The sequence below is a fragment of the Suillus paluster genome, assembly GCF_016628075.1.
Source record: "Suillus paluster strain FC165 chromosome Unknown EDB91scaffold_10, whole genome shotgun sequence".
In the NCBI taxonomy this organism is placed as follows: Eukaryota; Fungi; Basidiomycota; class Agaricomycetes; order Boletales; family Suillaceae; genus Suillus; species Suillus paluster.
In genome coordinates this window covers 539,041-563,199 of record NW_024537570.1, presented here as the reverse complement: position 1 = coordinate 563,199, position 24,159 = coordinate 539,041, and the positions used below count along the sequence as shown (strand labels likewise).

General features: G+C 49.3%; 9 protein-coding genes across 9 annotated transcripts; 6 read left to right on the top strand and 3 right to left on the bottom strand.

The window, feature by feature from the left end:
* The first annotated feature begins 219 nt into the window (after positions 1-219).
* EDB91DRAFT_1198411 (WD40-repeat-containing domain protein) lies at positions 220-2,229 on the top strand. Its single transcript, XM_041320619.1, has 5 exons — positions 220-861; positions 916-1,164; positions 1,218-1,297; positions 1,350-1,540; positions 1,593-2,229. Exons 1-5 carry the CDS (start codon positions 393-395, stop codon positions 1,951-1,953), a joined length of 1,350 nt encoding a protein of 449 aa, XP_041180452.1. The 5' UTR covers positions 220-392; the 3' UTR covers positions 1,954-2,229.
* A 1,885-nt stretch (positions 2,230-4,114) lies between these two features.
* On the bottom strand, positions 4,115-5,791 carry EDB91DRAFT_1345081 (uncharacterized protein; the record flags this gene model as incomplete). Its single annotated transcript, XM_041325835.1, has 6 exons — positions 5,296-5,791; positions 5,222-5,237; positions 4,936-5,170; positions 4,813-4,879; positions 4,435-4,758; positions 4,115-4,354 (listed from the first exon to the last, which is right to left on the bottom strand). Exons 1-6 carry the CDS (start codon positions 5,656-5,658, stop codon positions 4,115-4,117), a joined length of 1,245 nt encoding a protein of 414 aa, XP_041180451.1. The 5' UTR covers positions 5,659-5,791.
* Positions 5,792-7,019: 1,228 nt separating this feature from the next.
* On the top strand, positions 7,020-8,209 carry EDB91DRAFT_49478 (uncharacterized protein). Its single transcript, XM_041327461.1, has 4 exons — positions 7,020-7,348; positions 7,432-7,769; positions 7,827-7,937; positions 7,988-8,209. Exons 1-3 carry the CDS (start codon positions 7,144-7,146, stop codon positions 7,896-7,898), a joined length of 615 nt encoding a protein of 204 aa, XP_041180450.1. The 5' UTR covers positions 7,020-7,143; the 3' UTR covers positions 7,899-7,937; positions 7,988-8,209.
* Positions 8,210-9,744: 1,535 nt separating this feature from the next.
* Positions 9,745-11,694, top strand: EDB91DRAFT_49360 (uncharacterized protein). Its single transcript, XM_041327456.1, has 8 exons — positions 9,745-10,089; positions 10,143-10,175; positions 10,241-10,398; positions 10,448-10,797; positions 10,853-10,988; positions 11,084-11,135; positions 11,251-11,329; positions 11,647-11,694. Exons 1-7 carry the CDS (start codon positions 9,934-9,936, stop codon positions 11,287-11,289), a joined length of 924 nt encoding a protein of 307 aa, XP_041180449.1. The 5' UTR covers positions 9,745-9,933; the 3' UTR covers positions 11,290-11,329; positions 11,647-11,694.
* EDB91DRAFT_1115400 (uncharacterized protein) lies at positions 10,945-13,152 on the bottom strand. Its single transcript, XM_041317929.1, has 6 exons — positions 13,115-13,152; positions 13,011-13,065; positions 12,728-12,813; positions 11,379-12,297; positions 11,039-11,135; positions 10,945-10,988 (listed from the first exon to the last, which is right to left on the bottom strand). The coding sequence occupies exons 3-4, from the start codon at positions 12,811-12,813 to the stop codon at positions 11,379-11,381; spliced, it is 1,005 nt and encodes a 334-aa protein (XP_041180448.1). The 5' UTR covers positions 13,011-13,065; positions 13,115-13,152; the 3' UTR covers positions 10,945-10,988; positions 11,039-11,135.
* Positions 13,153-13,801: 649 nt separating this feature from the next.
* On the bottom strand, positions 13,802-14,339 carry EDB91DRAFT_1115393 (uncharacterized protein). The gene has a single exon (XM_041317928.1). It carries the CDS (start codon positions 14,210-14,212, stop codon positions 13,895-13,897), a length of 318 nt encoding a protein of 105 aa, XP_041180447.1. The 5' UTR covers positions 14,213-14,339; the 3' UTR covers positions 13,802-13,894.
* A 1,536-nt stretch (positions 14,340-15,875) lies between these two features.
* EDB91DRAFT_1263146 (uncharacterized protein) lies at positions 15,876-17,179 on the top strand (the record flags this gene model as incomplete). Its single annotated transcript, XM_041324440.1, has 3 exons — positions 15,876-16,145; positions 16,197-16,316; positions 16,376-17,179. 3 exons carry the CDS (start codon positions 15,876-15,878, stop codon positions 17,177-17,179), a joined length of 1,194 nt encoding a protein of 397 aa, XP_041180446.1.
* A 1,475-nt stretch (positions 17,180-18,654) lies between these two features.
* On the top strand, positions 18,655-21,957 carry EDB91DRAFT_1115387 (uncharacterized protein). Its single transcript, XM_041317927.1, has 10 exons — positions 18,655-18,693; positions 18,744-18,850; positions 18,906-18,977; positions 19,027-19,117; positions 19,173-19,386; positions 19,440-19,783; positions 19,837-20,021; positions 20,076-20,167; positions 20,221-20,377; positions 20,434-21,957. The coding sequence occupies exons 2-10, from the start codon at positions 18,767-18,769 to the stop codon at positions 21,880-21,882; spliced, it is 2,688 nt and encodes an 895-aa protein (XP_041180445.1). The 5' UTR covers positions 18,655-18,693; positions 18,744-18,766; the 3' UTR covers positions 21,883-21,957.
* Positions 21,958-22,166: 209 nt separating this feature from the next.
* On the top strand, positions 22,167-24,086 carry EDB91DRAFT_49244 (uncharacterized protein). The gene is made up of 4 exons (XM_041327455.1): positions 22,167-22,360; positions 22,416-22,573; positions 22,630-22,650; positions 22,708-24,086. Exons 2-4 carry the CDS (start codon positions 22,505-22,507, stop codon positions 23,905-23,907), a joined length of 1,290 nt encoding a protein of 429 aa, XP_041180444.1. The 5' UTR covers positions 22,167-22,360; positions 22,416-22,504; the 3' UTR covers positions 23,908-24,086.
* The last annotated feature ends 73 nt before the right edge of the window (positions 24,087-24,159 follow it).

Sequence of the window (24,159 nt, the reverse complement as noted above, 5' to 3'; positions counted from 1 at the left end):
TTGTAACAGGGTAAGGGGTGTAAGTATAGTACGAATAGCCAAGCGGTCCGCGTTTGAGAAGTTTCGGTGCGCGTATAAGTTCGTCCGGTGTCCAGGCTGAGTATAATATGGTACAGTTTCTCTCCTTCCTCCTCCTTCTGTGCTCTTCTCGTCTCCTCCCTCCTTCGTCACCTCCTTTCCCGCCCTCACTCAGGCTTCTATCCCTCTCCTTTCTTCCCAGTCCCCTTCTCGTTCCAGTGCGGCCTTCTTGAATGCGCTGGATTCTTCGATAAATTTCGCTAATAGGCGGAAAGAGTTGCAGACGCTCGACCGATTACTATTACCGTTTTGGGACACATCGACCACCTAATAGCTCCCGATTTTTTTTGGGTTGTGATTCACTTGTGAATGTTATGAAGGATCGACATATGCCAAAAATGCCCAAGGTTACAAGCAGCAAACCCACTGAAAGGTCAGTCAAAAGGGCGCGGATTGTGAGTTCGCCACAAGACAAGAAGGGGCTCAAACCGGCTCCCCAAAACGATCTCAATCTCGTTTCCTCCAGCAAAGGCAAGGAAAAGGCCTCCACGAAACCCGCCTCAGAGGACACCACCCTCCCCACCTCCTTCAAGATCATCGCTGGTTCCTACGAAAAACTGCTGTACGGCCTTGACGGATCTGTCTCGCCCGATGAGGCCGACAATGGCTACAAATTCGAGCTGCAACCCATCTTCATATTCCCCGCACATGTATCGTGTATCAAGGCTGTTACTGCATCTCCGAATGGCGGGAAATGGCTTGCTACTGGGAGCGCGGATGAGGTCATAAAGGTCTGGGATCTGCGGAGGAAAAAAGAGATTGGCGGGCTGATGCATCACGAAGGTGTGTCCTTGTGCTCTACATATCTGCCTCATTTATAAATCGTTATTATGACAGGGTCCATAACCCAGCTTCAATTCCCATCCCGCTCGCATCTCCTCTCTGCGTCTGAAGACGGTTCATTGTGCCTGTTCCGTGCTCGTGACTGGGTCGTGCTTCGCACCCTCAAAGGTCACAAAGGACGCGTCAATTCTACGGCGGTTCACCCGTCGAATAAGGTCGCACTAAGCGTGGGCAAAGACAATACGCTGCGCATGTGGGATCTCATGCGGGGAAAGGGATCTGCTAGCACGAAGCTGGGGAAAGGTGAGTATCTCGTTAGTAATTGGATCCGTTTCTGACCTTATACGATGGTTTAGAGGGAGAAGTCGTGCGGTGGTCCACGACAGGCTCGTCGTTTGTCGTGCAATCTCACAATACGATCGACGTATTCACGATCGTAAGTCATCCGACCTGTCCCTTCCGTTCGGATATTCAGTTCGATCACCTAGGACATGGTTCTTCGCCATACCATCACGCATCCATCCCGAATACATACACTTCGGTTTAGCAAACGAGTAAATGGCGCTGGTGAATTATTACTTGTCGGCGCAGAAGATAAAAAATTGTCGATCTACGACATTCCAGACGACCCAGACAAAATGCCCACCATCATTGCCGAAATGACCGGGCACTCCAATCGGTACGTGGTACCATACACTCATCCGAACTTCGTGTTTATCTCGTCTCTTCAGTGTAAAAGCAGTCGAAATTCTTCCTCTCGCACTGCCCCCATCGACGAAGACAAACGCGCGCCTCTCAACTATCATCGTGTGCACCGTCTCATCTGATGGTAAAATCCATGTATACGACCTAGCCTCACTGCCCGGCGACCTAAAATCTGGAAGTGAAACGCTTCAGATATCACCTGTAGCTGAATACGATACAAAAGGTACGCGGCTGACGTGCGTGACGATCGCGGATGGCGGAGTTCTCAAGGATACTACGAGTGTGAATGGGAAGCGGAAGCGGGAAGACGAAGACAGCGAACAGGACGATAGGGATGAAGAATTGGGAGCTCATGAACCAGAAGCAGAGCACGAAGATACTGAGTGAGTGAGGTCAGGGTTTGACACGTTCATTGTTTACCGTAACCTTCGTTGCTATAAACCCCTCTATTTCGGCTTGTTTCGCATGTGTGTTGTTCAGTTCTTACTGATGTTGATCAGCTATCTAACTATTCGAGAAACTGACAAGGACTACGACGTGATGCCCGTATAAGCTATTATCAGTCCTATACACGCAAACACTTGTGACCAGTCGCCTTACACAACGATGGCGGGAGATGGGTGGAATATCACAGCTGGTGTAAGGCGACTGGTATGTTTCCACCATCCATTACGCGCGACAAGGCCGCCGGCTGGGAGTCTCGCATATTTTCAACTGACTGTGTCACCGTCTAGGTCAAGTCTAGTCTATCAGGCGCCGCCTTCGGAAGGAACCCTAGCGCCCACCTTCCTCCTTATGGAGATGCCGGGCATACTTTTATCCTGACGCTTATCTACTCTCCCTCGACTGATCTACCTTAATACCCTCGTTTGATCCCCATCCACTGTGCCAAGGTCACATGAAGCCATCCCCAGCCCCAATCAGATCACTCAAAGGACACTGATTTGATCAAGGAAGTGGTATTCTCGACAAACGAGAATGAACTCACCGTCATAAGCACGTCCAACGACAAGACTATTCGCATTTGGGACGTAAAAACAGGGGATCAAGTAGGAAACCCATTCGAGGGAGGTTGTGGGACTGTGGGACTCGCTGTATCAACGAATGGACGAAGAATCGCAAGCGGAGGGTTTGATTGCAAGATTGTGATATGGGATGCAGAGACGATGGAGATCATCAGATGTCTGTCGCATCACCCAGATTGTCCGTTTCATACAGTTCTCACCTAATGAGAAAAGGCTCGCTACCGCATCAAACGACGGCACACTCAAGATCTGGGACACGGAAACAGGAGATCTCATGTTCAACATCGATGATCACCGAGACATCGTATGGACAGTGGCCTATTCCCCCGACGGAACCAAGTTTGCAAGTGGGTCAGAGGATCGCACAGTTCGCATCTGGAGTTCAGCGACCGGCAAGCAGCAAACTCAACCACTCATCCACAAACGTGGAGTGTCCTCGATAGTCTGGCATCCCAACAATGGCCATCTCATTTCTGCATCTTTCGATGGCTAGATCTACTTCTGGAGTGCACTGACTGGGGGCCAGCTCTGATCCCCATTGCGTGCACATTCAAACATTATTAACTTGTTGGTCATCACACCTAACGGTGAACTGCTAGCCAGCGCATGCAATGATGCCACCACCCGGTTGTGGAGTACCGCAACTCGCAAACCTTTCGGTCGTGTGCTCCAGCATATTGATAGGGTATATGCGGTAACCTTCTCACCAGACGGCCAACTTGTCCCATATTCCATGCATGCATCAACCGCCATACCCTCAAAGAGCTCGATCTCCACTCTGTCCTTCGTAATCCCCAACTTCGTCAGTATTTTTTCCCCCTTTCTTCTAATGTCTTATAGTGTCGCTAGGACATGATCTGCTCTCCGACGTTGGTCTACAGTTTTGTCTCACCTCTGTTGACGAAAACGCGATCTCGTTTTGCAGATCGCCATGCGCGCAAAAGAGGCTCGAACGTTGTCCACACGGCTTGATCCTCAACCTGCGTCCCTCGCTTTCCCACCAGACGAGCGCATGCTAAAGCTAGCCGAACGCTGGCCAGATTCAAACATGCGTCCAAACTTGCCGTTAATAGGATCCGCGACGTCATTCTCAATCAAATCGTGGCACTCACTTTCCCGTCTCGTGACTCGGTCATGAGCGCTGAGCCTCGGCAAGTCTTTCGATACGCTTGCGTCGGGTATGGAGCCTCTTGCTGATGAGATCCGCTTGTCGTCAGAGCGATTGTCTAGATCGGCGCATATCCAGCGCTGTATCTTCCCTTGTACGAGCAGGAAAACTTTTCGTATTCCATCTTCTCGAATAGCTGATTCAATTTGTTGTACCTATACCACCCCATCATCGACCTCTTTTTCGCATGTTTGATCTCCAGACATTCCGTCTTTTCTGACCTCCATACACGACCCCGATGAAGCTGACGAAAACAAGCAGTGTCATGTTACCTTACAATACCATACCCCCGTTCGCGTTCGTGCAGGGTAATTGAGGATTGATAATGTCATGTACTTTTTAATTTGATTAGATGTTAGACAATTTTCCTGCGTTTTGAGGGATTGGGATTGCTTCCTTTTCCTTCTTCGTTCGGAGCAAATCGCGCGGGTCGCTTCTGCCCCCAACCATTGTCCGCACTCGCAGGAAACGGACGCGATCGTTTCTCTTTTTGACTTGTTTTCTTTTGCTTCTTTTCTATCGCTTTCTTTACAGCGCGTTTTCCCCCGCTTGATGCGATATCCTCGTAACGAGCTTTCATCAGCAACTCCTTCTTCTCGGCTGAATCGAGATGAGACGAGATCACAACGAATGAGGAGAAAGAGAAGAAAAGGGTTCTTACACGTTTTCATCCACCACTCCGATTTCCCCCCTCCCCCTCTTCTCCTTCTCCTCCCTCGCCACCTTGCCAAGCGCCTCCATCTCCACTTTTTCCCTCTTATCCCTATTTACAGCGCTTTCTCCCCTCTTTACAGCAAGCTCCAATCTCCCCACTTCACGTTCGCGTTCGAGGCGTTGGTCGGCGGGAGAGTTGAGCAGAAGCTTGCGCGCGCGTTTGAGGTTGGAGCGGAGGGTCGAGAGTTCATCTTTGTGCAGGGTTGAGAGGAAGGTGTATTGGGTACGGAATTTTTGGGGGTCGAATGTTCCTGTTATGTGGAGGAAGCGAGGGTCGCGGGGTTGCTGCAATACAAGTGAGTGCGTGCGTGCGTGCGTGGTGGGAGGGGTGGAACGTACGGGTGTTTTGGAGTCGATCACTATTCTCCGCCTGCTAACGGGTCGTTTGGAGGTTATTTCAGTGGGTCTGGGGTAGAATTGTTGATGAGTGAGTGGGTGAGGGATTGGGTTGGGGATACTTACGCGTGTTTGCTAGATCTTTTGGCGAGGTCTTTGCGTGCTCTAGAGTGTTTTTCAGTTTCTGGGATTTCTTTTGACTTGCCTTTGGAGGTGGTTAATATAGGGCATTCGTCCTCGTCGTTGCTTGAATATGAGTCTTCTAATGCGTCAGACTCGGATTCTGAATCGGTGAGAGCGCGAGTTTGAGAGAGGGTATGTTGGGCTTTGCGGAGCATTCCTAGAGGTAAGGAGGATAGATCTAGACACAGGGATAAGTCAACGAACGCAGATGTGAGAATTGAACACATACTGTCCTCAAGAGACCACTTGCAGAAAGCACATAAGTCAGTATACCTGCACCAGCAACCAAGAAAACGAGCGAACCAATTCTCTGGAAGATTTTGCAGATGGGATGACATTGATATTATCTTCGTCGTCATCTAGATCCGTTTCTTCTTCTACTAGGGCTTCACTATCTTCATCTTCATCTTCTGCATCCACCCACTGCACCACCCGAGGCGCGTCCGCATCGTTATCGTCATCGTGGGCATCACCGAAGCTCTCGTCAGAAACGCTCTCCGAGCCAGATTCCGCTTCAGACTCGGTTTCTGCATTGACATTGACAGCTTTTGGTTGGGTGCGTCGGAAGGCTGATTTTGGTGGTGCTGGGCGGGTGCGGTGTTGGGGGCGGTGGTGATGGTGATGGCGGTTTTGGGGTTTTGTGGGTGGATGAGTGGTATGAGGCATGTTTGGACGTTGGGTTGGAACTTTTGGGGAGGCCGATGTTGCAGTCACGAGCTGTCGAGGCGAGTTAAACTCGATGTGAACTCGGCTCGCTTTGAAAATGACCAAATTCGTTTCAACTCGAAACTCAGAACTGTGTCGAGTTATAACTCGTTGAGTTCGAGATTTACAAATCGATTTCGTGTACTTCATATCTATACATCGTAATCCCCTGTGAATGGCCCCAGGCCCAGGCCCCACATGAATATCTCATTACAATGAGCTGCAGTGGACTCGACGTAGCTGCCACTCCAACATTGAAGGATTTTCACTCGGCCATTCTTTGAATTGAGACCCTGGCTAGAGCCTCAGTAAAAAACTTAAATACCGGCCTTGATAGCTTAAAACTTGTAAGCACGCTGGCCTACCTGAGTTCCCATACTCAGTATATATACTGTCGCTGATACTGAAAGCTAAGCTTTCAGTATTCTACCTTTTGGTGTAACGGTTATGCGCGTGCGGCAGTCTGACCAACTTACAAAACTGCTGCGGGCAACATTTTTGACCCCATGTCATCGCAGCAGAATGCTGGCCTGTGGACATTTTCTCATCTCAGTCCTTACACTCGAATTCTCGCCAAAGCAGGCTATCTCCACTTCAAACTCCAAGTGGATCCTTTGAATTACTTCGGAACATTTCACCAGGTTCACCAACTCCTGCCCCCAGTGTGAATGGTGATGAAGGCTTCTCACATTACTATCCAGTGCCGCAGGTTCTGTCTGCTCTGCAATTTCATTGGATTAACAGGTATTGTTAGCAAAAAGAACGTACATTTCCGCTTCTATTCCGCATCGCTATGGATGTCCTGCCTGCTCAAGCTTCATCTGTGCCTTCCGAGTGCATATTTTCATCCAGCAAAGAGACCTGCACTCTACGGCGCAGCAACTTACAAGTACTGAAGTTTATTTACAAGCAAGATCGCCTCAATTTTACAGAGGACCTGGTAGCTGACGAGCGGGACTACACATTATCTGGACCTGTAACTCCCAGAGCAGTTGACGAGCTGATGGCTGCTGGGAATCTTCGCGAGCTTAACGGGTTGCTCCAGAATGCAAGGGACATTGATTGTAATTAGTATATCTGCTCGTCGTGTACTAGTCACTTGCAAATAAACGTCGGCGGCGGCATGCAGAATCCCTAGCTTCTCATTGGCTGAACTACTGGTCCGTATCAACTCTTTTCCACATTGCGAGGCGAAGGAGGTACACTTCGTTTCAACTCGTTAGTGCCGAACTGTATCGATTTACCAGAATTTTCCATCTCGATTCGATTCGCATCGCGGCAACACTAGCTAAGGCGCCTGCAGAACGCTGTGGGAATTTCGGAACAGTGCTGAGGCCTGAGGCTCCAACAACTTCTCGCTGTGTGCATTCACGGCAACACTTGCGCCCACCAGACGAACCCTGTGTCTACCACCAAGATCCTCGCTGCTGCCGCACTCGATATCATATGGCACGTATGTACGGTGGTCCAGACACGCAAGTTGGAACAGTTCACGTCAAACATATACAGCTAAATTCTAATTATCACTGGAACGTCGAAACTGGTTCAACTCTGCATCGAGGTTTCATGCCAGTGATAATTAGAATTTGTTGCCAGCTCGGGCCCACGTTCACGGGTAACCTTGTTAAAGCCTGTCGTCCCCAACCTGCAAGTATGTACCAATTTCCAAGCGTTCGAAGTTCCAACGTCCTCACTAGGTCTGGTTCACTTCGACTCTGATCCGGATTTTTATAGGTCAACCATGTCAGACACCTTTCCGGGGCCCCGTGGATCTCCTCAGACGACCACTCATCATCACGACTTCTAAGTCCCGGATTCCTAGACCGCCAGGTCTTCCTTTTCTGCGCGCGAACATTCTTTGGACTTCGGAGGAGATAGTTGTGCGAAGGGAACAAACATGTACCGAGTTGGTGAGACGGTCCGTTCCCTACTTCCGTACTCTGGGCCCACTAATTACCTCCACTATAGCCTTTCTCCTACCAGATGGGCCGCCACCTGCCAATCAGGGTCTGATTAAGGGCCCTCAATTCGTCCATGAGGACCTATTGCATACAAGCACCATTGACAACAAGGCAGGTCATCTTGCAATCGGGTCCTTCTCCACGCCAGAAGGGCTGCAATAATTACAGCAAGGGAAGGGGACTGGAGTTCGTACCGATCCTCGGACACGGACCCGAAATATTATAACATGGAGGCTGTGACAAGCCATGACGTCGTTTAAGCTTACGATATGTCGGCAAGTGAGTCGTATGTTCAAATCTCTCAATTCAACTGTACTGATCGAAGCTAGGATATCATTGTCCAACTGGTTTCAACCTCTCGTTTTCTGAAATGGCCAAAACCTGAAACAACTATCTGACGAGGTCCGACAACAACCTTACTTCACTTTGCGTTCAGTATTTCTTTTTTCACTGATATCCACCATATCGTTCATTCATCTTTGGGAGGGGCCCTCCCGCTGAATATGGAATTTGAAACGAACCGATCGCAAACTTCAATGATTAGACAAGCTTATCTGCAGAGGCAGGTCGCACCTGTAATACTAATTTTGCCATACCGCCGCTCCATCGGGTAAAGTTCACATTTGCCCTTCGTGTATATGGTGGTCACCAACGGCTGATTACACTGGTAGTCAATGAAGTACGTCGCGTTTCCATATTGACCTCAATGCTATCTTACGCTTCTCACTAGCTAGCGTCAACCTATAGCGAATGAGCACCCCGACGATCTCAACGCGAGGTGCTTCTCTTCATTCCACACGCATAATTTCATCCTCTCCAGTTGTCGCAGCCAATTGGTGACCCACTACTTCTCGCAGAAGGCCATGGACGGCTACAACAGTCACCTCGCCCAGTTTTTTTCGCCTGGCAAAATTGGTATCGGCACCCCCAGGAAGAGGTCTGACATCAGCAAACATTATCTCGCACTCATGCACCCAGCACTCAGCACCATATCCCACAGTTCTGCCGACGTTCCTGGATCCAGAGAACAGAGTCCTAAATATCTTTCACAAAGCGCAGTAAGTCTTGGCGTGCACCGCGAGTCCTTACACTCACTGTATCCTTGCTAAAGCATGTTATTTCGCACAGACTACGCTCGTACGTGGAGCCGTGGATTTGTTCGTTTGCAATATCAGCCCCAGGCCATGCACTTCATCACTTACATTACGATCGTCAACGGGATATAGTCTCCGTGCATCCGTCGCAAGCTACAAGTTCCTCGCTATGCCACAGGACATCCTCCTAGCGTACGAGGAGCAGTCAGCCTGAACGACATCATTCATCATAGTGGGTACCAGGGCGGAAATAATTGGAGGCAAGCAGTGGTGCACATATCCGTGATTTGATCCTACGTCAGGCCGCAAGAAGCCTTGTGCATCCTGCTCAGGAAGCGGTTTCCGAGGATTCTGGTTTTGTCAAGTGCCAGCTCTTTGAACTAAGCATGAGGTTACTGGTACGTGTTCCCCGATGCTCAATAACAACATATTTATATGGACTGTTTCTGCAGCACGATGAGCAGTTGACTCATCGGGTCGTCCGGGTGCGTGTACCAAACCTTTACGAGTCCCACAAGCTGCTGCGACCTGTCTATCGGCCTTTCTATTACCAACTAGCGTGACCGATGTCCGAGGTCAAACAACACGCGCAACACCCACTGCTCCATCACGCCTGTACAGCCTCTATGTCTATACCATCACCACCATTTCGCAGGGAGAGAACTTCAGACATGCAGAACCAGTCGAGCACCATGGGATCTCTCCCGTTCCAGAGGGGGACGGATACCCTGAGATACGCTTGCGCTGCCAGGCGCCTCAAGGAGCTATGATCTGAAAGAGCCTGAACGCCTGCACCTTTACAGAGATTGATATTTTGGTCCAGACAGGTGGGGAAAACGGAAGTTCTGTCATTTCTATCATAATCTGATGATATATTATAGCTTATCTCTCTATCAGCGATCTTATAACTCAGTCGTTTGTCCTGTACTTAAAATTTCGTGCTTTATTGCACGAATAATTGAACTATTGATAAATGGTGCATTTACGGAGAACTTCGTCTCGGCGCAGTAGATTCGAGTGTCCAGAGAAATAGACGCCGTTTGTACCTGTTATGTCGCGAGTCATAGGAGCCCTTGCTTCGTGTTCGTTCGCTGTTATACCTGGCTGCGATCTCGTTCCGCGTCACTCCCCACTGCTTGCACGACCACCTCCGCTCTCAGGACGTACATCAAGCTCTCCCGATGGAAACTGAAATGAACCCCGAGAACCTCAGAAAGACAATCGGGCGCTTCCGAGTTCTGATCTTGGGCAGAGCGAATGCAGGTAAAACAACCATTCTTCAGAAAGTCTGCAACACCACGGAACAGCCAGAGATTTACAATGCCAAAGGAGAGAAGGTACGGTATGTTCTATAGCATGCGTGCATCAAGCGCTGATCACTTGTGAGTAGATCGATGCCGCCGTCGTAGAAGGCTCGAGATTGGTGTGTGCACTATCTGCCCTATGAGCATGCATGCGCTGATAGATGCTCAGCGTGGAGATCATGAGATCACAAACGAAATGGTGTTCAAAAGCAATCCCGGTTTTGTCTTTCACGACTCGTGCGGTTTCGAAGCGGGCTCTGTAGAAGAATTCGAGGAGATGAAGAAATTTATCTCAGAACGTGCAAATGCGACGAAATTGGAGGAGCGACTGCATGCTATTTGGTAAGTGACCCCCTCCTGCATTCTGTGCTTGTTCATCGCTGTCATACAGGTATTGTATACCAATGGACGACCATTGGCGAACATTCCAGCGGTCGGAGGAGGAATTCTTCTCCGAGTGCAATACTGGGAATGGTGAGCTTGCAACTTCAGTGTTTCTCGTCGTGCTCGGACTATATAACAATTCTTCAGTTCCCGTAATTGCAGTATTCACCAAATTTGAAGCTCTCCGTCCGGTGGCATTCGGAGAACTGAAGAAACAACTAGTCGGGCTATCGAAAGAAGAGCGCTCAGAGAGGATTGCCCAACGTGTCGAAGAACTGTTCAACGACACGTGTGTCTGGGATCGGTTATGCGACCCTAAAAACCGCACTCATCCCAAGTGCTATGTACGCTTACAAAGTGAGTAGTTCTGATTGATTTGTCCAGTAAACATTCACATGAGTCACTGACCCAGATATGAATGAACCAAACACAAACTGCAACATCCTGGTGGAACGCACTACTTTTGCATTGGATGACGAAGAATTGCGGTTGTGCCTAGCATTGACACAACAGTCCAATCTGGAACTTTGTATCAAGTGTGCTGTTGGGTGAGTTGCAAACTTGCAAGTCCACCTGCTTGTATTACAACATCATGTAGAACACTCGTGGATCATGCTCATGAACAAGTCTTGCAACTTTCAAGGGATCTTGAAGCCTACCAGTGTGACCTTGCTAAGTGGTTTCCATATCTCACTGTAAGATAACAATATCATGATGACTTTGTGATTGGTGCTAACCAATGGTAAATATTAAACTGCTAAGACTTGAAACATACTCATATCTTCCACCATAGCTCTCTTGTGATGATAGCTAGTAAGATGCTGGTTTTTGCACCTGAACTCATGCTGATGGTCCTGATCACTTGCTGCTCCTGGCCTGTTGACAGCGGGTAAGTGCCTTGATGGTTTCTGGTCCTGAATCAATCCTGATGGTCCTGATCACTTGCTGCTCCTGGCCTGTTGACAGCGGGTAAGTGCCTTGATGGTTTCTGGTCCTGAATCAATCCTGATGGTCCTGATCCCTTGCTGCTCCTGGCCTGTTGACAGTGGGTGAGTGCCTTGATGGTTTCTTGTCCTGAACCAATCCTGATGGTCCTGATCCCTTGCTGCTCCTGGCCTGTTGACAGCAAGTAAGTGCCTTGATGGTTTCTTGTCCTGAACCAGTCCTGATGGTCCTGATCCCTTGCTGCTCCTGGCCTGTTGACAGTGGGTGAGTGCCTTGATGGTTTCTTGTCCTGAACCAATCCTGATGGTCCTGATCCCTTGCTGCTCCTGGCCTGTTGACAGCATGTAAGTGCCTTGATGGTTTCTTGTCCTGAACCAATCCTGATGGTCCTGATCCCTTGCTGCTCCTGGCCTGTTGACAGCGTGTAAGTGCCTTGATGGTTTCTTGTCCTGAACCAATCCTGATGGTCCTGATCCCTTGCTGCTCCTGGCCTGTTGACAGGAAGTAAGTGCCTTGATGGTTTCTTGTCCTGAACCAATCCTGATGGTCCTGATCCCTTGCTGCTCCTGGCCTGTTGACAGCAAGTAAGTGCCTTGATGGTTTCTTGTCCTGAACCAATCCTGATGGTCCTGACCCCTTGCTGCTCCTGGCCTGTTGACAGCGGGTAAGTGCCTTGATGGTTTCTTGTCCTGAACCAATCCTGATGGTCCTGACCCCTTGCTGCTCCTGGCCTGTTGACAGCGGGTAAGTGCCTTGATGGTTTCTTGTCCTGAACCAATCCTGATGGTCCTGATCTCTTGCTGCTCCTGGCCTGTTGACAGGAAGTAAGTGCCTTGATGGTTTCTTGTCCTGAGCCAATCCTGATGGTCCTGATACCTTGCTACTCCTGGTTCTTCAATAGATGGTAGGTGTCTTTAATGATCATGTCTTGTGTTGACACATGATACTGAAGATCATATTTTCACTGACTGCAATAGCCTAATGTAAGTCTCTTCTATTCTATCAGACATTCTGATCACTCACATCATGTATAGCTTGTTGAGTATCCCTCTGTCATAACTTGTTTTCCATGTTCACTCATCTTGGTTGTGCACTGTATAGAATGTGAGTGCTGTGTCACAGCTCCTCCTGATTGGTTGTTGATTTTTTCTGACTGACTCTTCCTTAGCATGTCAGTCCTTTTCATATACCCATGTAATTCCATCCCTGTACTTATTGTATGTTGACAGGGTGTATGTTATCCCCCATCTTGTTATGCATCAGTGGTGTGCTGACACACCCAATTTCATTGATTTTACATAGCTTGTGAGTTCAATCCATCAGCTAATCATCTGATTTTGACTCCTTGATAGTTTGTAAGTCATTTGGACATTGTCTTGTTATCCCATGGTTGATCTTGTTGACCAAACAGCATGTAAGTCTTTGCATTAACAATTCCAAGAATGACACCTGATGATTCTTGCATAACAGAGGGTAATGGTTCTGTTTGCAATGGTTCTAATGCTAACTTTGCCATATCAATCACTAGAACACTGTCTGGAGATCAGACATTTCGTCTGTTCTTCGGCCTTTGGTGGGTTAATTTCTCCACAATGATCCTTACAGTTGTTGAGGGTGTGCAATAGGCTGGCGAGGGAACACAGTTCACCACTGTGAATGGAATCATTCAGACTGGCATTGGTGAGTTTCTGACCGCATGGCCAGCTGTACTTTTAATAACACATCACAGCTACCATTATGGTCCTCGAATACTCCGCCTTCCTCGAGTATGACAATAAACTGGAGTTCATCAAGTCTGCTGTGGACTATTACATGAAATCTCCTATGGCTGTCGCTGTGGAGAAAGTCGTGACGGAAATTAGTGATCGGGGCTTCAAGAAAGTGCCCGAGGAGCACAAGAAAGAGCCTGAGGAGCACAAGAAAGAGCCTGAGAAGTGGAAGAAGATTTTCAAGTGGAATCGGAAAGCCGCGCCGGAAATTAAAGTCACCCCGGAAATCAAAGTCGCGACGGAAGTTACTGATCGAGGCTACGAGAAAGAGGAGTTGAAGGAGAAGATTCTCGAGTTCATCCTTCAAAATCGCATGTGTACGTCCCTTGCTTCTTTGAACCTAGAACTCGAAGTTTACCAGCAGTGCAGCAAAGGACTTGATTGCAAACTTGAAGAAATAAACCGTGACAATCGGGCCAAGTTTTCTGCTTTCGATGCTTCTGTTGTGTACGATATCGAGCACGCCCTTGACTGCTGAGAGGTGTAGACTGCTTTTTTTTGCTTTCAGAGTTTCGATGCTCCTTCCCATGCTATCATGATGTACTACTATACCGAGCACTTCGGCTTCAACTGCTGAGTGTTGCAGACTGTGTAGGGTTTCAACACCATTTTCTCGAATCGCATTCTATCGCGTTTTGTTTTGTACAATGTAGACTCGCGCTCGTCAAGTGATCACGGTTCATTCTTCCTTCTAAGAGTGACAAGATTAAACTTGAGCATAGGTTCAGTATTCTTCAGCGCTAGATCGGACCGGCATGACGACGGACACGACTGACAACACTGTCAATGTTTGAGATCAAGTCATATACATGAAAATACGGTGAACTTAGAACAGACGAATCATTCGAGAGAGAATCACTGGATCGATAAGAAGAAACGAACGAGGAGGTATTGGGCAGCAAGCCAAAACGACAAGACATAAAGCGGACATATGTAACAGTAGCGTGTGGCGCAGTCACAACAGAGGTAGCGTCTGAACGAGTTGATAGCCCGAGAAGTTGGACGAGGAAAACGCAAGCAATAGAGGCGAAATGAGCATGACGATCGATTGTGCTCATGACGAGAGACGTACCATAGATATACTCACTGCGTTCAGCTCCCTCGCTATCGAATCCATTCTTCCGTGCACCATAGAGGGTGAATGGCTCTTAAATGATAGCTACGACCCCGGGTAACTTGAGGTGATCTGAGTTCAAGCTCGGGTGGCCGTGTCAGGGCAGACGGCGGTATCGCCAGTGGAAGACCCTATAGATGAATATTCAACGTGCTGAGATGCAGGTAGGTGCCTCGGCGGTTGGAGTTGCACCGCAAGTGTGGTTGGCCTTCGATATGTTGATTAGCAATGCTCAGTAGAGTACAGACCAGTGCTGGTGCAGTCGCTGCTCCAGTGCTCATAGGTGGTCAAGTAACAGACATTCGTGAGCAACTTTGTGGACCTACATAGCCCAATTAGCAGTGGGAGAACGGCGAGAGCTAACAATGGACTTACAAACAGTCGTGGCTTTGCTGAACGCTATGTAGACCGCGTAGCATGTCTTAGAGTAACAAGGGACAACCCGGACAAGTAGTTGAGATTGACGAGGATTAAGTCTGATATAGTAATACAGTCGATCCCTTCCGTCTGCACCCATAGAAGCAGCTTACATAAATTTACAGCAAGACAGGCAGTTCATACCACAATCATTGAAACCGAGTCATCATGACTTGACTCTCCCTCCGAACAAAACATCACACCGACCATCCATATTCATTCACTCGACTGCAGTGACTTCGATGATGAGTGCCAGAGGATGATGATGATAAAGATGAGGCATCCGCCTCGCTCAGTACCGAGTGTGACATATACTCATTTGGCAGTATTGCCTTGCAGGTTAGTTGCTTGAATTATCGAACGAATGATCTTGTTCAATCTGCGTATGCTTCATTAGGTATTGACTGGCAAAGAACCCTACTGCAATGTGAAGAAAGGATAATGTAGTGTTGGGGCAGGTCATCAGAGGGAAGAAACCGGAGCCTCCCAGGGAGTCGCAAATAGAGCCGGCGCACTGGGAGTTCATACAACGATGCTGGTTGCCTCGTGCCAGTCAACCATCGGTGGAAGAAGTCGTAGCATTTGTGGCATATGAACGACAAGTTCAGTCATCCTAGTCTTCTGAACAGACTATAAGATCTACAGTCCTACGATTATCACGCCCCCCAATATGTTGAGGCGACTGAGCGGCTGCGATGAGTTTACGAAATGTAAATAACCAATCTGCAACCTTCTGTAAGTGGCGCCGGGCACTTGAACTAGGCACATATCATCCATGCCTGCGAAGACAGTCCACTACGGTGGTAATTTGATAAAAACTCGTGAGCAGAATTGATGATGGAAGAACTCATCAAAAGACCGGATGGCTTGGTCTACGAGAATTGCTTCGCACGATCCGATTCCTTTGTGCATGGAAGCAAGGCGTGCAACGCCTTCCACACCAACTTTATTTTGTAAATGATAGAGTCTAAACGTATACATAGTATAGAAGGAACGACTATCTTTATTCGTCTATGGTCTGTCTAGGGGAGACTAATTAGCCTAAGAGCCTGGACAGCAGCGTTTATTTCCCAGTTTGTTTTGCAGTTAGTTTCTGTATGTGGCGTGGCAACAAGTGACGGTCTGTGTGACGACCAGTGACAGTCTGTGTGACATCTGCGTCGGCTCTGATCTCCAGTTAATTATTATTCATGGCGCCGAGGAAGAAGCCTACAGCTTCTGCGAACAATGCCGCAACTTCAAGTTCTGGCTCGTCTGCTCACTGGACCGTTGAAGAGACCTCCCGCCTCATCGAATATCTCATAATTCATCGTGCAGAAGGTGGAGATGGCGTCAATTTCAAGCAGACAACATTTACAGGTGCAGCAGATCATCTACTGGAGCCACCAGACGGCATCGCGAAGGAGAAATATGTAGCAAATAATAGGGATGGGCTGTCTTGTAAAAACAAGTGGAACTCGGTATGTGTGACCACTCTACCCAAATTGCGCCAGCTGATTACATGCCGCCAGTGCAAGAAAAAGCATGCTGCTATTGTCGACATCAAATCGCAGTCAGGCTTTTCGTGGGATGACGAGTCGGGTGCGAATATTGGTCCAGCTGATGCTGCACGATGGACAGCATTTGCAAAGGTGTGTTTGCAGTGCGGCGATATGACTATCATCTGCCAGCGGTCTAACTATTTTTCCAGACACGTCCTGATACAAAGCCATTTCGCAACAAAGGCTGGAAACACTTTCATGAGGTGGACGAGCTCATGCATTCGCAACTCTCACGTGGCACCAACTCCTTTCATGCTGGTCAAGAAACCTTCGAATCTGGACAGGCGACTCACGGCGATAATCCAACTCACGGCGATAATCTGACTCACGGCGATAATCTGGTGGATGAAGAAATACCTGAGGATGTTGCTTTGAAGGATGATGGACCTGTTGACTTGGTGCACGGTGACTTGGTGGAGCAGGTCGCAGGTGTTGATGGTGGGGTGGCGGTTGACAGAGAACCATTGGTGGTGGAGGGTGACGATGACGATGAAGATGATATCATTCCCTGGGAAGCAACTCCTCCACCAGTTCCTGTCAAGCGCAAGTTCATAGCTGCGTCTTCGATGACTCCATCGCTCACGGCTTCTGGGTCTGGCACCTCTGCTCCATCATCAAAACGCCAGCGCGTCAGTGGACCGTCAGCAGCGCTCTATGCGATCAACGATCAATTTGCTGAGTTCACCGACGTCTTTCGCACAACTTCACAATCACAATCCTCATCTACCGTCACACAGGCACTGGTAGTATTGTCACCTCAGCGCAAGCAGGCAGCCATGCGGCGTGCACAGGAGCTAGAGAAGCACCTCGACGATGATAGTATGGCGGCGCTTATTGAAGCGTTTCAGATGGATGTCAGTGCCGCTGATGCCTATATGGTCATGCTTGATGACGGACCAAGGAAGTCTTTTGTCAACCGAAAAATCAAACATATTAACCGGCAGGTTCTATAGTAGCTAGTGTAGACTTTGCAGCATCATCTACTGTCCCACTGCATTCTGACGAGCACGGCAAATTCTAGTGTAGTCCCCCCACATAGCGGCTGCAATATTATCTCTGTTCTCGGTTGCCTGTTGCCTCTCTGCACGGTCGGCTGGCCCTTCAGCAAGATCACCTCTTGGCTCACCCAGATCAAGGTCAACAACATCTTCATCGGCAAATTCTTCTATTTCTATTGGATCGTGAATCCGGATGAAGTTGTGGACAGCACAAAGTGCTGGGGGGATTCGGGCTTGTGTCGACATGCTATATTCTGGTGGGTGCACGAGTATGACGAACCGTCTCTTGAGAACCCCAAAAATTCGCTCAATGACATTTCGAGCTTGTGCATGCCGAAGGTTGTAGATTTCTTGGGATGTTTTGGGCCTGTCTTGCATGAGAAGATTCATTTGTCCGGTCATAGTGAATGTTGCTCACCGAACGGCAGCTCGGCCCCATTCAGCCAAGTGGTATCGAACACTGCGATATGGAACGAGAAGTGTGCTGCATATCCCAAACCCTGCATCTGCAAGATAGTACCGTCCACGTGGAATGTATAGATCAGTGAGTCGGGCGTTATTGTAGAGAGTCGAGTCTGAGGTCGATCCGTCCCAACCACTGAGAATGTACTGGAACTGGAGATCAAAGGAACAGCAGGCGAGACAATTTTGGCTGATGCCGCCTTTGCGATTCCGTGACAGTTGACGTTCTTCCGTAGACGGACAACATGCGATGTGGGTACCATCCATGGCTCCGAGTGCACCTGAAAAGTATGGGAAGAGTTTGGAATTCTCCAATATTTCCTTTGGTATAGGCGCATCCTCCAGTGGAAGAAACACAAATTTGTTGTAGAACGGGGCTGAAGACAATGCGAGCAGGACTCTCTTGAAATATCTTGCGACATGTGTGAGGCTACGACAAATATCCCGCACCGTGAACATACTTTTGAATGGTGGTGTGGGAGTGCTGGAAGCGTTCCGCAACATGACGGCTTGATAGCCCTGTCACACAGGTGTAGAGAAATATAGCGACTTGTTCATCGAGCAGTATATACTTTGAATCACATAGCCCACACGCCTTAAGTTCTTGTACAAGTGCACAGAATACATTCTTCCTCATGCCAAGCTCATGTTTGATCCGGTTGGGATGCCCATTGACGAGCTCTTGCACCCATGCACGCCCAGTGAGGATTGAGGTGTGGTAGGGCTCTTTATCGAGAAACGGAGTCATATAGGCAACTACAATGCCCACAATGACTTGAGCAACCATTGCCGCTGCCATTCGCAGAAGATGGAAATGCTGGATGTGCTCTTTGGCTGGAGGCATGGTTGCCGTACGATGTTATGTATGATGTCATGCATGTGCGTGATGCAGCCACTTGTCACATTTATTTGTACATGTCGTGGTAAATAAAATAAACTGCGAAACAAACTGGGAAATAAACGCTGCTGTCCAGGCTCTAACAGAGTGATTCTGACAAGGACTTGTGGTTAGCGTTTATTATAATTAGGAATACCTAGGGTTACTAATCCGGACAAGTCTAACAGTGACGAAGGACCACGATGAGCACAGCGAGGCTGAAGCGCAAGCTCGGCGACCTAGGCATCGATACATCCAGCAGAAAGGCAAACGAGAACTTCTGCCTTGTGCGTAGACCCTGTCCCGTCCAAATAACTTGTTAACCCTCCCTGACCACCACAGATCGGCACCCCGCTGCCCCCACTCGAAAAGTCGAAAGACACGGGCGAGTTCGTGCCGTTATGGAAGCAGGAGGTAAGTTCTTTTGCGTGTAGTTTTGATCCAGATTCGAGATATCTTTCAGGTGCGCGATGAGAAGGGTCGGAGAAGGTTGCATGGTGCCTTTACCGGCGGTTTCTCTGCTGGGTACTTTAATACAGTGGGTTCTAAGGAAGGTATGCCCTCCGCCAGAAAATTCTACGCAGCACTCCTCTTAGCACTCTACTCCAGGATGGACACCGTCAACATTCGTCTCCTCCCGGTCAGAAAGGGCCAATCACAAGAACCGTGCTTCCCGCCCAGAAGACTTCATGGACGAAGAAGACCTCACAGATATGCGTGCTGACCAAAAGCTTGTCGATGAGCACGAGCAGATGGATTTACTGGGAGGTACACAAGCCGAGATGAGCAAGCGTGGTGACGGTGCCGACGACGGCGAAAAAGAGTGCGCACCAATTTGTCCCCTCATATATGATACATCACTCATTGGCCGCCCAGCGCAATCACCCTTGCACTCGAGCAGTCTCTCCTCCCAGCACCAAAAGACTCTGTAGGCGCTCGCATTCTCAAGAAGATGGGCTGGCGCATCGGGCAGGGTATCGGCCCGCGAATAACATGGCGTCAGCGTGAAATAGCGTTTGGCCGCGACCCAGACGCGCCCTCCGACGAGGTAGACGAAGAAGCGAAGAAGCACATGTACGCCCCTCGAGATACACCGCTCATCATCATCGAGAGGAAGGGTAACTTTCATGGCATGGGTTACGACCCTGGGCTAGGGCTGCATGCGGGCTTGGGTGTTACACCCGAGACTTCAAAACAGCCCACTGGCCCACGTTTAGCTGGCGCGTGTTCTCGCTGCTGTATGCGAACTTTTGACCCTGACTCGTGGCGACAGGCGGGTTTGGCCTCGGCGCACTTAACGATGCGGATGAAGATGACGTAGATGTCTATGAGCACTCCCAGATGCACGGTAGGAATCGTCACGCATACGATGCGAATGATGCGCACGATGAGGAGCGTGTTTTTATGAGTTCCCGCACGCAAGGTGCACGGAATTTAGGGAAGGCAGCGCAACCTCAAGTAGGTCCTTATCCAAGGGAGTTGGGACATTACGGTTCAGCTTATGAATTCTAGAGACCTTCTACCGGACAAACAACGTTTCGAGATGGAAGACCGCCTTTGAATGGATTCGTCATATCTGATAAACCCGTGGCAGAAGACCTTTGGTTAGTAGCTCTCATTATGCAGGTGGCCATGGTGTGATATTCATGACTGCCAGCTTCCCATTACCAGATATACCTAAAGATTGGACGCCAAATCCCAAACGCGTTTGGGAGGAGAAAGTACCTTCAAACGATAAAGAGAATGCCGCTATTCCTCCTGCGTCACAACCTCAGACCCACGCCAAATGGAAAGCAGGTATCTCTGCGAACCAGGTATGATAAAAATCATCTCCTACGGATCTTATATGCTCACATGCTATGGTGGACAGCGAGGAGCAGCGCTCGGTGAAACTCCCCTCCCTTCCGCACCCAGGTCCATCTTCGAGTACATCTCCAAGAAAGACCAAGAACGCCTCAAGAATATCGCTGCAAACCGCTTTGCCCCCACTTCCACGCCCGACGCACCCACTCCAGGACCACTGCTCCCTACGCCCTCCATCATCTCACACACCGAGCCACACATCGCCCAAGCCGCCCTCCAGGGCTTCCAGCCCTTCACGACTGACCCCCCCAAGCAGGCAAGGTATACCGCCTATCTCCGCGCGCACGCCAACCCTGGCTCAGACGCCGCTCCGCTCACGCAGAAGCCAGGGCAGACACCCCAGGAGTTCGCAAGAGAGAAAAGCGATTATGCAAAGTCGGCGGCGCTGTTTCGCCCCGTCTCTGGCGTCATGGCCGGGCGGTTTACAAGTGCCGCTGTACTGGATCTCGGGCCCAAGATCATTGAGGGCCTGCACACGCCTGCTACACAGCTGGAAGAGGGGGCGGACGGTATGGATGTGGAGGAGGAGAAGCCGAAGGAGGAAGTGAAGGAGGAAGATCCAAAGGTGCATGCTGCTCGATTGGGTATGTATGGTACTATGACGCGCGAGGTGCGTCCGTGGCAACCTGCGCGGCTGCTGTGTAAGCGCTTTGGCGTCAAGGATCCGAATCTGGAGATGCCTGCCGATACACCTGGACCGTCAGCGCCAGCTGCGACGTCTGAGTTCACAGGCACCACGCCAGCAGAGGAGTTAGCGGGTTCTGCTAGCGGGACGACGCAGGTAGAGAGGGGGGGCTCTGGGAATTCCAAGCGCGACTTTGCGAATATTGGCTTGGGGGAAGATGATGGGCAGGGGGATGACGTGCTCACGTACGAGCGTCCTGGGATGGATATCTTTAAAGCGATCTTTGCGAGCGATGATGAGGATAGTGACGAGGAGAAGGACCGCATGGATGATGTTGACGAGGCGGACGAACCCCCAGCAGCAGCTATTTCTGTACCAGTCGGTCCGTCTGAACCGGTCCCGGAGGTCAAGCCAGCACCACCAGCGAATGCTATTGTGGAAGACGTTGACTTGACCACATTCAAACCTACCTTCATACCCAGGGGTTCCAAGACGAAAGACACGGAGAAGAAGGAAAAGAAAAGCAAGAAACAGAAGAGCTCCAAGGGCGGCGCGCTTGTCTCCTTTGATGTAGACGAGGATGGCGGGGAGTCGCTATCCCTCACTGCTGCACGTCCAAAACACCGGGATTGGGATAGCGAGAGGCCGAGGAAGAAGAAACGGAAGGAGCGAGAGGGAGGTGAAGGTGAAGATATGTGGGTTGAGAAGCCTCCGCCGGATATCGTGAAGGTTTTGTCTGTTGATTTGTCCCCTGACAACAAGGGTGGTCACGTTGGTGGACAGGAAAGCGGACCTCCGCGTGCTCGTAAGAGGGCGATTGATTTCATGTAAATCCATGCTACTACTTAGTAGGTTATTTGCGCTATGTACAGGCTTTGAAAGTTTTATGAAGGTTAACATCCATTAGGCGCGTAGCTGTGTATCTCGAAATGCTGGACCTCGACAGGCACTCGGCATGATACCGCGTACTCACTCGATTTTGTAAGGCTCCAGTGTCACGTTGGTTTCATGTTTATCACTTCTGATCACACATATCGGGGGTTTCAAGCATTTTGCCTCTTGCAAGATTTCAATCAAAAGCAGATCTAGACCTGGCTAGAGCATTCTAGACCTAGCCTAGAGCATTCCAGAGCACTCTAGATTACCTTTCGATTGTAATTTCACTGGCGGCAAAAGGTGGTAAAATGTCTGTTTCCCCACTGTGTCATGGTCAGGTTTTGCCCACCTGTGACGTGAGCAGACTCGTGACCATTCTCCCTACGCTCGAACCTACCTGCGACATTCCAGAAAAGGTGTGCACTGCCAGTATGTATGTTTTATTACTCACAAGTTCTGAGTACTGAGTACTGACCACCGTGGGTCAGATAGCCTAGCTCCTATCTCCTTAGCTGTTAATACCCTACCACAGTTGTATCGCAGTGCTACGGACCTCGGCCGCCCCATAGCAAACAACATGCAGATAGCAAACTCAAAGGTCCATCTTTCCTCGATCCCAGATACCATCAGTGCGCTGCAAACCATCGTAAGTGGAACTTTTTATACGTACTCGTATCTGAGAATAATATCCATTCGCCTCAGCTCGCGCGTTCACAAGCGATCGTATGTCTACCATTCCGATATATCTGATGCCTCGGCCGCCTAATTGACGATGACAAGATTCCTGAAAACCTCGATACCCCATATTCCAACATTCCCAATACCGATCACTCTGCCATTGAGCTCAAAGACCAGAGCATCAGTGCCATCGTCACCGAACGCCAGCAGCAGTTGAATACAATTCTGCACGAAATTTCAGACCTGCAAACCATCATGGATAGTATAAAAAATCTTCGCCACCAACTTGTTAAGGAGAAGGACAAGATCACTCGGTCCATGAATTTGCACAAGGGACTCACATCGGCTCTCTGGCGCTTGCCAACTGAAGTCATGTCCCACATTTTCGTTTCCTGCCTCCCAGACACGAAGCACTTGTCGCTCGCACCGAAGATAGCTCCTATGCTGTTGACCCGAATATGCCGACGATGGAGGGAGATTGCTGTCGGCATACCCAGTTTGTGGTGCAGACTGTCTTTGAGCGGAGACTTGCAGCGGGCGGCTTTTTACTATGACTCGTGGCTCAAGCGATCACGAGGGCGTCCGCTCTCGTTAGAACTCAAATACTTCGATCATCACTTGACCAAGCTTCGAAGCCTTCTTCAGCCCTACAACAATCAAATCTCGTCTCTCTCTATCCATTTTTTCCGACACCCTGAACTTCTGTTAACAGACCTCCCTGCACTAGAGGATCTGACCATAAGCATCTGTGAACCTTATGCTATACCAGCTATTGCACAATCTATCTCGGGACAGGGGTTGACTCTACACGGTCTCAAGGTAATGGGAATGGTGTTCGACCTCCAGCGCTTATCGTATTTCAATCCCGTATGGCCGCAGCTGAAAAATGTCGAAATTGCGATATATCAACCCAATGCAGTCCTCCACTTGCTCCATCTGTGTCCCAACCTCTCCTCGTTAACGATTCGCACAGCATTCGACGATATACAGGCATTGGAGCCATTCACGCACACTAAACTTCAATCCTTACGCATCGATCATAACTACGCCCCCACAAACCGTTTATCCGGCCTGTTCAATTCTCTATCACTCCCCAATTTACGCATGCTAGAAGCTCGGCGTATACGAACATGCCCTCATCAGGAGTTCAAGGCACTCTTGGTACGGTCAAATTGTCCCCTGGAGAGCCTGATTTTCGGCGCTGGAGTGATGACGACAGATGACCAGCGAGCAGAATATGTTGCCCTTATATCTTCTCTCAAAGTAGTAGTGGATCCGAAGTGTTGTTATGCCTTTGCATAGTAAGACCACACATTTCGCAGAATGATGATATTGGGCTTCACGGACTTCCGCTATAATAGTTACTTTATACTCTATGCCACACATCAGCCTCATAGTATATCTCTCTTCGCAGCTCTAACTTAGGAATTTATGCTTCGTCTATGTCAATGATACTTAGGAGCAACCTTTATAACCAACAAGTGATTTAAAGTCAGCGTCTAACCTGATCGGTATCAATGTGATTCCGACTCTCCTCCAGCGATAGCTCCGTAT